This window comes from Miniopterus schreibersii (genome assembly GCF_964146895.1).
Source record: "Miniopterus schreibersii genome assembly, chromosome: 12".
Classification (NCBI taxonomy): Eukaryota; Metazoa; Chordata; class Mammalia; order Chiroptera; family Miniopteridae; genus Miniopterus; species Miniopterus schreibersii.
Window position 1 is genome coordinate 21,280,845 of NC_138112.1, and position 15,087 is coordinate 21,295,931.

At 46.9% G+C, this 15,087-nt stretch overlaps 1 protein-coding gene across 3 annotated transcripts in view; it reads right to left on the minus strand.

Moving 5' to 3' along the window:
* Window positions 1-15,087, minus strand: part of AMOTL1 (angiomotin like 1) — a 139,943-nt gene that overhangs the window by 89,539 nt on the left and 35,317 nt on the right. For all 3 annotated transcript variants that reach the window (XM_081155582.1, XM_081155581.1, XM_081155583.1), the window contains one exon: window positions 13,345-13,395. In XM_081155582.1, coding sequence (XP_081011708.1) covers window positions 13,345-13,395 — 51 coding nt within the window. The remainder of the gene's footprint in view (window positions 1-13,344; window positions 13,396-15,087) is intronic.

Below are 15,087 nucleotides of genomic sequence, written 5' to 3' on the forward strand. Positions count from 1 at the left end.
CGTCCTCTGGGCAAGAGGAAATATGGAAGGAGAGTTTGAGTGAGAAGCTGGAAACGGAGGTATGAAGGGGGGCGGGGAAGGGGGGAAGGAAGCTGTGAAGATTGGTTTACCTGGAGAATTCCCACAACAAAAAATTAAGGAAAGAACGAAGAAGAGGAAGAGGCTGGAGAAATAGAGAGCTGGGCAGGTTTAAAGGCATGGAAAATGGAAGAAATTTTAGGAATTTGGTCCCTCTCTCTAAAGCTACAGATTCCTAGACTTCTAATGAAGTGACAGGCACAGCTTGTGGGCTCAAGAATCTTCTGATTCCATTAGGTGGACCTGGCCTAGACTCTTTGAACTGATACCAAATGATGACACAAGAGTCAAATGCATGGCAGCACCGGCAGAAAGACCTGCTGCAGGCCAATTCCCCCCTCCATATACCTTAATTTCTTCAACTATTAATAATCACTACATCAAACAGGGAAAACAAATAATCTTCTACATCAATTACCCCTGAATCTACTGTTCAGGAACTAAGGCCTGAGAAAAAGACTTTGGATCTGACTAGCAAGAGATCATCAATAACACTTTACAGTAATATTTGGTTGGAGATCCCAGCGTATGGTAAGGGCCAAAGAGAAAGAAGGTATGTTTACAATAAAAACTGAACACAGTTTTACTAGCAGCCAGGTGAACCAGTCAGCATGTGTGTCTTTGTATCTGTGCATTCACGCTAAAGGTCAGCATACTTTCTAAATCGGCACAGGTTGTCTTTTACTCACCCCCAGGAAAGTTAGGAAGGTGGTGATGGAATAATTTCAGCACTCTTAGGGACAGCTCAGAGAACTGTCTCCAAGCAGGGCAGGTACCAGGATGCAACAGACAAACACAGAGGCCGAAAGAGGAATGAAGAAGTAATAGGCATCCAGGTAGAGGAGAATGAACCTGACCTTTAGAGTAAGTCCTGTGTTCTGGTCCCAGGTCTACCTATTTCCAGCTATGGAGAGTAACCTAACAAGAGCCTCAGCTTCCTCTTTTCACGAACAAAAAACTAATCATGTTTTACTCTCTTATTTCCAAAGATGATATAGACACTTTTTTTTCTAAAACTGGGATCAAGCTGAGCTCCTAAAATAACAGCAACATAAAATCACTATTAAAAACAACGATTGACAGAATAACTAGACATAACATAGGCCAGAATGTTCATACTTGAGATCCCCTGTGGTTGCCATTCTGAAAAAGATGCTTGGGTGTTTCATTCTGAAAACATGTCCTTTCTGTCCATAGCTAGAAAGAGCAGTAAGAAGAATGGCCCCTCCACACCGATACAACAGTTCAAGTTCTCCTATTTCTAGAATATGCACTGAACACCAGCATGTCTTGTACTTTAAATGCCAAAGACAGAGAAATGGGGATGCTCTCACCATTCCTTAATGGCTTCAGCTCCTCTGGACGGTTCAATTCAGGAGAAAAATTTGTTTTACAGCATAAACTCAGAGTGGGGCGAGGGGTTAAAATGTACATCTTAAATGATAAGTTATTCATCCAGAAATCAGAAAGTACATATTGTGTGTTAGGGATAGAGCCAGTGTAATACGATGCAGAACAGTCTTCAGAAAAGTCCAAAGTAGAGAGTGAAAGAATTAGAAATAAACAGAAAAAAAATCAAGTCCTAAGCAGAAGGACTAACTGAAAGGATTAACTGAAAGCACAACACAGTTAGAAAGAAGGCAGGACTATGTGAGAGCTACAACGGTTCATTCATTCATTCATTCAAAAAATATTGATTACATTGAACAAGACTCCATTAGTTGCCCAAATACCCTAGTATGGGCTCTGTCTTACTAAAATGTATATAAATCAATGTATAATTACAAATTTGTGTCTATGTATGATGAAGAAAGGAGCAGGGTGCAATAACAGACTGACGAAGGAGAATGGTGGCTACTTAGAGGGGTGGTGACAAGGAAGGAAGGAAGGGAGAGTTTCCGCAGAGCAAACAGCATGTGCAAAGATCTTGAGGCAGGAAAAGGCTCCATGAGTGTAAGAAACTTAAAGGAGACAAAGAGAGAGAGGACCTGCAGGAATCTGGTACCGAGGATCCAGGGACGGGCCCAGGAAGAATTCCTTCGTAATGCTACCAGTCTCCTTACCCAGTGTCTGGGAATGGTCCCTTTCTATTCAACCTTTACGACTTAGGTATATACAAAAGAGTTTCCAACTAAGTGAAAGAAGAAAGGAAACTTCAGAAAATGATCAATTTGGGGTAAAAAAATAATAAAAAGATTATTTTTGTATCACTATGTATTTGGTCAAAATATTTACACAAAAGATGCACTCACTCTAGAGGCTTCACCTGAGCCCTATTAAAACAAGGGAGACCCGGGATCCCCAGTGCCAGAAGGACAGTGGTTCTTAAACTATACTCTATCGGTCACCTGAAGAGCTTGTTAAAACAGAGTTTCTGATTCATTAGATCAGGGTGGGGCCCAAGAATTGCATTTCTAACGAGTTCCCAGATGATGCTAATGCAGCTGGTCCATGGATCACACTTTGAGAACCTCTGGTGCAGCACATTTGGGCAACCTACCTTTCTATGAACTCAGAATCCCAACCTAAATAAGGGAATTGGCAAGAGATATTGTAGGAGAAGAAAGACCAAAGCCCAGTTTTCAGTTTTGATCTAGCACGAACAGGGTAGTGTCTCCTCTGTGCCAGGTGATTTCATGCATTATCTCATTGTATTGGTATTACCATTCATGTTTTACACGACAAAGAGAGTCTAGGTGAGGTTACGTGAATTTCCCAAGGTCATGTGGCTCCTGAGAGACAGAGCCAGGATTCAAGCCTGTTTTAACCACTGCATTACTTTGCCTCACAAGCAAGCAGTTCCTCCTCCCAGCTCGCCTGAACAGGAGAGATGCTTCCCCTGACTCCAGGCTGGGTGAACCACTGGAAAGCGCTGTGAGGCCTGGCCCTAGTGTAGTTAGTGATGGGTGGAGATATTTTCACAGACTCCCCAGGGCTGCTAGGGACCTGACCTTTTACTAAGTTTTTCCCTTCTTATGGAAGGGAGTAAGATCTATTAGGCCTCCACAAAATCACTGTTAGCCATGTTGCATACATTCTCTCTTTCTAAACCACCAGAGGTGGTTGCCAAGCTGCGGGGCACAGTTAAGTATTTTAAAACACAGGCTGAGAAGTCAGATGGGCCTGGCATCAACTCCCCTTCTGCCACTTAGTAGTTATATGACTAGCTAACTTACTTGACTTTACTAAAGCTCGGTTTTCCTTCTTTTAATAAGTCCTAGTTAACAGTAGTATCCCCCTTAAAGGTTGTGAGAAATTCATGAGTCAGGTGCGTGTAAAGTTTTCAGCAAAGTGCTTAGCATGCAGCATATTCACCATTATTATTACTAATTTATCCATTTCCTTTCAAAATATGGTCAGTGTTAGAGGACTTCTAGTTATTGCTGTGCTAGACACACAGTTTCTTTTTGTTTACATGTCTAAGGTTTTGGAATATTTAATTGGTAGATCCAGAAAATATGAATGAAGGGCATCTTGATTTTACCACCCCCCACACACCCCAATTGAGAAAAGTAGCTTTAGATATCCTTATAGACAAAAAAGGGGGGAAATGGGCTAGGTTGTGTATTTTAGGCAAATTTAAAATAATTAAATAACCATAGCTAATGCGTTTTGATTCACGGAGTGATATTAACATGGGTGGACGGTTGATATCAAGGTGTCCGATGACCCCACGATGCCAAGTATTGGTCAAGTTATATTGTGAGGTCATGTGCGGAGTTCTCAGTTCCAGGTTAAAGGGACATTTTCCTCAACTATAAGGCAGTCAGCCGATGTTGAGCAGGATGGGAGTGGATGGAGAAATGAGCATATTGGAAACATAACTAGCATGAAGAAGAGGTTAAGATACAGTTTGATAGCCATCTTCAGAAGGAAAGGAAGAAAGGCAGACTTATTCTACATTTGCTATATAACATTCCAGAGCATTGTGTGTCAAACAGTAGTTGGCAACTCATTAATGGAAATCACTGAACAGGTTAGCCAGCATTTTAAACACATAAAATAAAACATAATAGGAAACATCTAATAAGGGTATAATTGCTATTCCATGAAACTTCCATTTTAGTTGTATTTATATTAAAATGTGTACTTGTGAGTCTAAATGTAAAATGTTGGGTCACAGTGAAAAAAAAAAATTTAAAGCTAGAACACAACATGGAGAACTGGATGCAAGAACAGGAAGTCAGGGTTCAGCTCCCTACAAAGAAAGTGTTGTAAGAACGGTCACTGCAGAACACTAGACCAGGTTTCCTCAGGAGGCAGACCCCCTGCCCCATAATACAACACCGCCTCTGGTGATGACCTCACACAGGCTGAGGGACCATGCATTAAGGCAGGAGGGCACTGGGGGTCCCCTGGAATGAGGACACTAAGATGCTCTGACTCTTTAAAACGAAGTAGATCAGGCCCGAGCTTCTGTTACAGAAGAAAATAGAGGATATCAAAACCTCAGCACCCAGACTCCAGAAGGCCTGCAGCCAGCCCAAAGGGGACTGGTCCATGTTACGTATTCCATAAAATGGAGCACACGTCAAATCCCTGAAGTAGTTTAGGATTTCTGCTGTAAGAAGAAGGGCTAATTTCCGCATCCACCTTCTAATTAAGGTGATAAAATAAGGCACCCATCAGCAATCGCATCTCATTGATGTCAGCACCTAAGTGGAGTCCAATGGGGACTGAGTACCTGATGACAGGAACGGAGCCAGACTTGACCGCATCTCCTGACAAAGCAAGCGAAACTCCAGTGCAAAGGGCAGCGTGTGCCCAGATGCTGCTCCCACACACAAGGCTGCCAGAGAAAACCCGTAGTCGGATTTGGATTTCAGATAAGCTGCAACATTTTTTAGTATAGTATATCCCAAATGTTGCAGGGGATACATATACTAAAAACAGTCATTTGCTTTTTACCTGAAATTCAAATTTAACTGGTATCCTGTTTTGGTTTTTTTAATATGTTTTTATTGACTTCAGAGAGAGAAAAGGTCAAAAAGAGAGACAGAGAAACATCAACAATGAGAGTCATTGAGCTGCTGCCTCCTGCACGCCCCCTACTGGGGATCGAGCCCAAAACCCAGGCATGTGCCCTGACTGGGAATCGAACCGTGACCTCCTGGTTCAGAGGTCCACGGTCAACCACCGAGGCACACGGGCAGGGCTGGTATCCTGTATTTTTGTTTGCTAACTCTGGCAATTCTTTCCTACACTAGGTTATGTCCCTCTACCTGCTTTAGAAGATTCCTCAGTCTCTCATTTGGTAAGCAGTGTGGAATGTCAGCTCCAAGGAGCTGAGAGTAGTACAAACAATGATGACCCTAATGGGGAAGGAGTGAAATTCACATGAGCTTTATCTCACTGAACCAAATACAAGGGCCTTTACTGGTGGGACAGACTCCTTGAGCCATGAGGACATGCACAGCATTTGAGGAAGGAGTTAACGAGGTTGCAGTCCCACTTTGTAGAGTTTCCATGCTAACCCCAGACCCACATGAGGGAGATCAGGGTTTCATTCACCAGCACTCCACTATTCAGCCCTCAGTTACAGGGACCCTGGAGGAGGAGCTGGCTGTGGCTGCGGCCTGCTGTTAAGGCAGACATGACGCTGTTCATGCTCTGGACTTCTGTTCTTGCAGGTCACACTGGGAAGAATTGCTCTCCTCCAGGAAGCCTGCCTAGCTTCCCCTGCCGCCATGGATGCATCAGGTTCCTCTTCTCTGGGACCCCTTGGCCCCCCGCACACTTCCCTTACAGCACTCACCCTAATCACTGCAACAGCTCCACTGCAGGGAGAGGCAGCAGGTGCCTGTCAAGGAAGCAGTCCACAGCGAATGTGTGGAATCTGGAATCCCTCTTTTGAGTTTGGGGGGGGGGGGGGGGAATAGCTTTTAGTGCCAAAAGGAAAATGTGTTTTTTAAAGGATAAGATTGTCAAAATTCTCCGGCTGGTCAGCCACAAAAGGCCACAATAATGGACCTTTCTTTTTAGTCAACAGTCCGTAAATAGCAAACCTTTGGGGACAGAAAGAAAGGAGCCTGGCAGGTTACAAATCCCAGCAATAGACCTTCATCATTCAGCCCCCAACTTTCCATAGAGTTCATTTCAGATAAGGTTCTGCAGCCACAGGGCCTTTCTCTATTTTCTTAAGAACCTGAAGTTTCCATAAAATGTTGACAGTTAAACAGTGAGCTGAAAGCAGCTACAGTGTCTGTCCACTCTGAGAAGAAGTTGAAAATAAATCTTGCCAACTCTCTATGTGAGGATACAAAGGTCACAGGGAGAGGAGACTTAAGCAGAGCTAAATATACATGCGTATTTGACATGAAAATAACCCTGACGAGAGGCGTCCACATCTAGCACTCCTGTAAAGGCGTGGGTTTCAGCAGGCAGCAGACTGGCGAGAGACAGCAAAACCACCCCTGAACATCTGTTTCCCCATTTTGCCAAAAAGCATTCTTTCTAAATCCTTTTATAATGTGACCTGTTCCATTTTCTGGCAGAGAGCCCCAGGAAGGCAAGCACTGCCTTTTCTGTCCATATTCCAACTGAAGATGGGAACAGGAAAGGGGGGAGCTAGAGGAGGAAGGGAGAGAGACTAGCACAGGGGAACAGAGACAAAAATGGGGCAGGGAGAGAGACAAGAGAGGAGGGGAGGAAAGGGTAACTGGTGGAGAGAGAAAGAAGTGACATCAAATCATCTTATTGTGCCCACCCTGAGCAAAACTAATCTGAGACACAAAAACGAACAGGACATATTCCAGAATGATCATCCAGTAAGTATGTGACCCAGAAACCAGAACCACAGTACTCTTGAGCAGGTCAAGCTGGTCAGTTAACACTCTTTAGACGCCAGGGGTTCCTACCAAGGGAAGGAATACCAACAGTTCTAGGGAGTCATGATTGCGTTTAAGATCCAGGAATAACTAGACGCAGTCTCATATATTTCTAGATTTCTGGTGAAAATATCTCTTTGGCAAAGAAAATGCCCTTTCCATTTTCGTGTGTGTGTGTGTGTGTGTGTGTGTGTGTGTGTGTGCGCTGTCCCTCTCCCTTGTGGTAGGTAACCCTTTATCCCTTAGAACGTATTGTCATTTTCCCTTTCCTGCTCCATTCTCTCCCTCAAATAAAACTCCACCTCCTGGGCAACGTGTAGTATCACTTCGCAAAACAAATATCTGGGGAATGGTGATGAATTTTACACCTGAGCCGGAGTCCCCCTGCCCTCAGTTATGCAGTCAGGTTTCTCTCCAGGCTTCCACTGACCTGCCCTAAATTATGCTGCTGCAAAGGGTTAGTTTCCTTTAGAAATCGCATCAGAAACCGCAAGAGGCTTCCTGTCCCCAGGTACTGTGCATTGCAATACAGAGCAGCAAGCACAGGACGTGAATGAAGGAGACTAAGAGAAGTTCTTCTGGGTGTTGCTTCAAATCCCATTACAGAAAATTCCTTCAGAGCGTATTGATCACTGTGTGATGGTCTAATAAAATATATATTTGTTTGAGTACCTACCATTCATTTATCCAGCAAGTATGTACTGAACAGCCATATACTGTACTGCCAGGCCCTGTGCTGGTTACGCTAAAGTTATTTTATTTAACCCACAACCAAATTTCCCTGGGAGGAGGGCAACTTGTCTATTCTCTTCCCGAGGAAACTGAGATTGGCTCTGGAGCCAGAGATTATACTTTGAAACTAAACTTTGCCTCTAACTAGCTGTGTGACATTGGACAGATAATTGAACCTCTCTGAGCCTCTGTTTCCTCCTCCATAAAGTGAAAATGATTCCTTCTGCTTCGCTGAGTAGTTCTGAGGGTGAAATGAGCAGCATGCCCAACAAGATCAATAATGGAAGGGACTGAGTCGCCCAGGCGTAGGGAACTGTAACAACGGTGAACAGTTCTGTGAATGTTTTGTTGCAGCCAGGAGGTCAGACCACACCCCTGCTGTAGGGTGAGGTTTCCTGTGAAGGGAATTGAATTTTCCACTGTCAATCATCCTGAGAAAAAGTTAAACTGGGGTGAAAACTCCCTCCCTCTCGGAAGCTATGTTCTGGGATGGGGGGGAGGGGAGGTAAAGCAGGAGAAATAGCTTCCAAGGGTGGTGAGACCTGGGGTGGATCCAGGGGTTGGGTGCCTGGCCCTGGCTGTTTGGAGGCTGGCTCAGATCTGGCCATGGTGCCAATCTGATCCCAGGCTCTCCGTGGGACTAGGCTTGTGTAGTAATTAGAAGCCCTGGGTCCATTCTGAGGCTGAAAGAGTAGAGAAGAGTAGTGTCCCCATCCCTGAGGCCAACGGAGGGTAAGACAGTGGGAAACCAGTCAGACTCCCAGCAGGCGAACGCCAAGCCTCCAGGTTCTGGTGTGAGCAGGGGCCGCAGGAGTGACGGCCTGAGAAATGTGGTCACTGATTTCTGAAGAAGAGAGGACTTGGAGCAGTTTTCACGGTGTCCACTGGGTTGAGCAAGGTGTATCTGAATTCCAGCTCCCCTGGCAAAAGGCTAGCGCAGCCAGAACAGACTCTGTGCATGCAAACAAGCACCCCCTGAGAATTCCTGGATATAAAATTGGGGGGTAGCCTTAGAGACTTGATTTCAGGCACATGCTCAGAAATCATTATATTAGGGGGTACTAATGTGGGTGACATGATTTGAACTCCAGGCTGGGAAGCTGAGTAGACCGTTTGCACACATAAAGCGCCCAGCACCAGGCAGGTTTATATTAAGTCTAGGACCTTTCTCTGTATTCATCCCCAGGTAATGGGAGGGAAGAAACTTTGGATGCAGGATATATTTGACTTGGAACAGATTTTTCGTAACTCTTGAGTCTTGACACCTCCTCCCAACACTGGGTGGGAAGAGGAGATGAATGGCAACATTTTTTAAACTTATATGTTAAAAATTAAATCTTTCAGAAGGTTTTGACCATGCCTGAGGGTGTCAGAGCACTTGCCTAGGGACATGAAAACATAGTAAATGTTTAATGATGGCGATTTCATTTAAGCATTCCTCCTAAAATGCACCTACTCCTCACAGCCATGCTCGGAAGCTGACACTATTACCATCCCCATCCTATCAGTCAGGGCCCCATCAGAAAATGGGTGGTACACCCAAAGGAGTGACTGAAGCATGTCTGATGAGGGACTGCTGGAAAAAGTGATGGGCAGGGTTAAGGGAAAACAAGTGACGAAGAAGTACCGGGGGCTGGCTGCGGTGGGGAGCTGCTCCCCCCCTAGTTGGAAAGGGAGGTTCCAGAATCCAGCAAGACCTGATGCCATAAGAGAGGGTGGCTCTAGAGGAGCTGTGGCCTATAATAACACAGCCATCATATCCCACCTCCTGAAGGGACAGGAATAAGCATTGAGACATCTTTCTCTCCACCCTCCCATATCCTGCCAGTGCCTCGCACTGGCCAAATCCAACTGGAAGCCAGGTGACCCATTCATTCCAAGAGGTAAGTTTTCCAAGGCACAAAGCAGAGTGCTGAAGGGTGGTGAGTGGGTCTAGGAGAGTATCAGAAAATAGTCAGCACATGATTTTACAGATTAGGAAACAGAGACAGGGGTTAAGTGCCTTACCCACGATCATAAAGCAAGTAAGAGGTGGAGCAAAAATCAAACCCAAATGCTCTTAACCACTAAAAATGGTTTTAACACTTCAATTTTTAAGAATAGTAGAAGATAAACTGGTAAGCCAAAGAAAGGAACAAAGGAGAGAGAGAGAAAAAGAGAGAGAGAGAGAGAGGCCACAGGTCAAAAAATTCAGTCCCCAAAGCACAGTCACAAAATCAGAGAGGCCAATCTTAGAGATGTATCACTATGAAAAGACACAGCACCCCGGGGTGACTCCCTCACTCACACAGAAAGCATCTACTGAAGGCTCATGTGTGCCGGGCACTGTGTTGGCGGCTAGGGTTACCAAGTATAATGCGGGAACCACAACCAAGGGCAGCAGCTCACAACTCTGGCTACACACTGGAGTCACTGAGAAGTGAATTCTTTAAAAAACAAAACATGCTGATAAAACACCGATGTTTAGGTCTACACTCCAAAGATTCTGGTATAGTCAGTCAGGGTTAGGACCTGGTCTCAGGACTTTTAATAGCTCCCCAGATTCTAATGTGCAGGCTTGAGAATCACTAGCAGGACATGCACATGGGCTTAGTGTCAAAGAGGAGGAGCCAGCCATGGGAGGAAGAAAGAAGGGGAGGAAAGGCACACTGACCAAGGGAACAAATCTGAATTTGGAGGACCTCCCCACAGTTCAGTGTGACCAGAAGGTTATAGTGAGCAGGGATAATGCAGATGGTGGAAGTCCCCCTACGCCAAACCAATCCTCTAGGTTATCAGACAGGGGCAGTCATGGTCACAGCTGGGTTCAGCCCAACTCTCCACGCATCCCCTCTCACCTGCTGAGGCTGCTATCACCTCTACCTGAGGAGGGGCTACAGAAAAAGGCTTTGAGGAGGTGTGGGCTTTGCCTCCTTAGAAAATGGAACTGCCACAGGAGAGAGAGCATATTTCTAGACTCTCCATCCCGGGCAGCTTTCAATATAGCATTCATCCACAGACACACTCCTTTTTCAGCTGCCTTTAGGAAAAAAGAAAAACACACACCCTTTTTGGTAACTTAATTTCATTATGTGATTAATGAAATTATGTGATTAACACTGAGAATTAATTCCTCGGGGAGCCCGTTCTAGTTCTTTTGGAGACTGATATGAAAGTTTGGAGGTGAAACAGACTACAGATCATGTCATAATATAGTGGTGGGACTGTCAGCAAAAACCTCAGATGAAAAACTGTTCCACATGCTGCTCCAGGGACAAGTCACTATATAATTCAATTGACCTGATCACCATGCCTGAGCACCTGTTTTTGGAAACTAGGTACATTGCAGAAAAAACTGTAGAAATAAGGATGGTTTGGGTTACCAGGGGACAAGTGATCCAAGAACTAGTCCATCCTTCATGTATGGAAAACAAATACCTTTCAAATAAATAATAATAAAATAACAACAACAGATAAGTTCCTGAATACCTGCTTCTACAACATGTGGTGCTTTACGTCTACCGTGACAACATCCACTCAAGGTCTCCAAGTGGGCTGATGAGAAAACTGAGGCTGAGGGCACTTTGGTCACCTGCCCACCGCCACAAGTAAGTGCAGTGACAGAATTCAAACTAAGTTTCCATGACTTACCTCTCCTTCTCCCTTTATATCCCAGCCAAGGGGTGAATCTATGCTCCTCAGTGCTCCAGAAAGGATGGTTGCTTGACAAGCTCATCAATGACTAAGAGAGGCACTTTTCCTGCTGTGTCTAAAAGCACCAAAACCTATCCTGATTCTTTCCAAGGGAGAAATGCCAGCTCCCTCTTTGACCGGAATAGCATGGAAACAATGCAGTGTCGTCTGGTGAACTGCTCTGTGAGAGCGAGAATAACCCTTCAGAGAGACCATGCACCCAAACAGCATGGCATTTGAATGTAAGTGATAAATACCCCATAGCTATGGGCACCTGCTGGCTTTAGGCCCCTCGCAGTGTATCAGGAGACTAGAACCGGATGGCACTTTAGAGGTCGCCTGGCACAACCCTAGCTTTTTGACGATGAGAAAACAGGCCAGTTAACATTTCTACTAAGAAAGATAGAGCAGAGTGAGCACCAGAACCCTGGTCTCAGACTCTCAGACTTGTGTTTTATATTCCCTGTCACCCTGGAAGCCCAGAGTCCCATGGTTCCAATAACACTCTCATGTCCTCGTGAGAAACTGGTCTTTCCCCACAGGGAAGCTGTAGAGAGAAAAATGTTGTTTTCTTATCCTCTACTGCTAATTTGAAGGGCTCCCCCTGTTTCTCAGTGACTCAGCTGGACAGTCCTACAGTCCCAGATATGGGGGTGGAAGACAGTCAAACACCGGGGCCCTTCTGGTACATCAGTCATTCTGTGAATGCAAGTGGTTTAGCACTTGGACAGGCGGATACTCAGAGCAAGGAGTGCCCATCCTGCCACGGCTTAGGCATATCTATAATTGAACAGGACCAAACAGCTTCTGTCACATGTGGAGTGCCAATGCTGGTGTCATTAATACACAATTATCCACACGTGCAGATCACTAAGAGTTTGCTTTCTTAATAAATCACTTCATGCAAAGCTATAGTGTAGGTGTCAGTTTCATTTCATAGAAAGACTCACCACAGTGTCTTTAAAAGCTAGTTTTGCTCATGCATTTAATTTATGGTTCCGTTTACAGAGATGTGGCTGCCTCACAACTTATCAGAAACACGTCTTCTGAATAAAACAAGGTACTTGTCTCTGCCCCAAAATGCCACCCTTGGTCCAGACCTATTTCAGGTGCCTGAGTCCTAGGAATCAATGCAAGTCTTGGCTGAGATGGACTTTTTACTCCAGGTGGTGCGGGACTTGGTGAGAACTAAATCCCAGGCTGAGGGGCTGACCGGAAAGAAAGTGGCCAAGGCTAGTAGTAGACAGGGACTGTGGATAAACATTTTTAAACAGCTGTCATTCATGGTAGGAAGGCGAGATTTTAAAGTTGGTGATAGGAGAACAGCAAGGCCAGGCTTGACAGCCCAGACTGAAGAAAAAAAAATAAAGAAGAAAGAAAAGAGCATAACCACTAAACAACCAAGGCAGACCGGGTGGCAGAAATGCTTAGAGGGATCCTGACAGTGCAGATCTCCCCTCTTCACATAAGGAAGTCTGACTTTGACAAGTGCCAAGGTTCACCCACCACAAATCTCCACTTACAAGGGCAGGCACAGGAGGATGACATGCCCTATTTCCAGACACCTACAGGCCAAAAGGGGACTAGAAACCAGGAAGGGATGCAGCTCCCAGGTCCTGGAATTTAATTACTGGATCACTGGTTTTGGTCCTGGACTTCATTAAATTCAGGTTAAGGACTTGCCCACACTGTGTCCCTCTTCTGCGAGGTAGGTGTCCAGGCAGAAGCGGCCACCGCCAGGATGCAGGATGCTCACAGAGGCCCCAGGTGGGGAGTCTGCTGTGCGGCACAGCTCGGAGCAGCACCCCTGACCTGGGCGCCCAACCTCTGCTCTCCCAGGCCACATCGGACACTACCCCAGCCACCCCGGAGTACACGCCACCGAGAAAAAGCCAGTTCTCGCCTGGGAGGGGACGTGCAGCCCTGGAAGCATCCCCGACCCCCTTCCCTCCTGCCCTCCCACTGATTTCGCCTTGGCGCCCCCCAAACTCAAGGGTTTTCGAGCGGAATTCAAGAAAGGCAAAGGGAGACTTACCTAACTCCTCCGGGTCGTAAGGCGCGGGAGAGGTTTCCACAAACTCACTGTCTGGAGGAAGGAGAAAAAAAAAAAAAAAATAGAATCGCAGCCGTTCAAGGCGAATGGATTAAGCATCAGGTACCGCGCAGGTCCCTCAGAAAAGCGCGGTTTCTCCCTCCCAGCGACCGGGATCCCTACACCGGGGGCCACGAGGGGCTCGGGACGCCTGACCCACGGGGGATGAGCAGTTACAGAAGGAACTCCGGGGGCCACTCGGCGGGAACCGAGCGTCCCCCGGCGCGGGCAGGTGCGCGCCAACTTCGCGCGGGTGCGACCCCGCGGCTCGGCGGGCAGAGCGTGCGGGCCGCCACCGCAGCCTCAGCCCTCAGCGCCCCCGGGCTCATCGCTGCGTCCCCCCGGCCTCGGGCCGACGCCCCAGCTCCGAGAAGCCCCAAAGTTCCCGGCGGGCCGCGGAGGCCGGAGGGCGCGTGGCGGCCGCACCAGCGAGCTCCGGGCGCCCCGCCGGCCCCGCGCCCCGCGCCCCGCGCGCATCCCCCGCCGCCCGTTGCTAGGCGACCGCGGCCGTCACGCTCCGCAGCGGCGCGCGCGCTTCCTCCCAACTCCGGGTTGGGGGGTGTCCTCTCCCATCCCCTTGCCCGTTTATTAGAAATCAGAGCGTCACCAGTTCCGAAATGATTCCTGCTCTTTTGTTTTGCGCCTGCCCTACTCCGGGGCTTGGGAAATCGTTTGTTCTGTGCCTCCCGCGGGGAGAGGCAGGGTTTTCCGAGCTTGACTGTGTCTACACCGCCGCAGGGGAGAGGCTTCAAACACCCCCAAGCCCTCCTTTTCCACGTACCTGCATTCTAACTTGTGCCCCCCAAACACTATGTCTTCACTAGACACCACCTGGTTCAAGCAGGGGAGATAATGTGTCCATTTCACAAGCAGGAAAACTGAGCCTCAGAAGTTAAGTAACTTAAGGATGCTGGCTGTACAGCATTGTGGTGGGGTCTGTCTGTCTGTCCGTCAGAAGGGAGCAGAGCAGTGTTCCTTCTACTATATAAACAGCTGGTTGGTGTCTAATGCATAATGTAGAAACAGAAGTTATGGTTTGAGAGACGGAGTTATACTAAAGTGATGTTTGTCCCTAGTGTGGGAATCACCCTCTCTTAGTCAGTGGCCTGAATAACTGGGGAGGTTGGAATATGTATTTTCCCCCAGGGCTTTTGGGATGTGCTCCAGAGAGACAGCCCGCACTGATGCAGGAGGGGTTAAGAGGAAGATAGAGGCAAACATGAAGAATGGTTTCCTTTCTCCGTCCTTGGAGACTGACAGTGAATCAACAGTCTGGGCAACCTGTTGGGGGCCTTCTATAGTCTCAAAGTTATCAGATCACCAGCTGCTGCAGCCTGAGGGCCCCTGGACCTGTGCCAATGTGCTCTAATTCTGCAAACACTCAGCCATCTCCGGCTTTTCTGCTGTCAGCTTTTGGTTTACAAATTACCTTGGAGGGCGGGCGGAAAGAAAGCACTCTAGCCAGCATTGCTCATGGGCAAGCAGCCACACTTGAGCTGCCTTGCCCTTCTATCTTCTTTTATCCCACTCCTGACATGATGTGAGTTCCCACATCCAAGAAGGGAATGTGCTTGGGTGAATGTTTGCACACACCACTCTTTCCCCTCCCACCTCCTAGAATCCTCTCATTTGCCCCCAGGAAGTCAAGGCTCATCCCCAGCAAAATTCCCAATATCCTCAACCTCT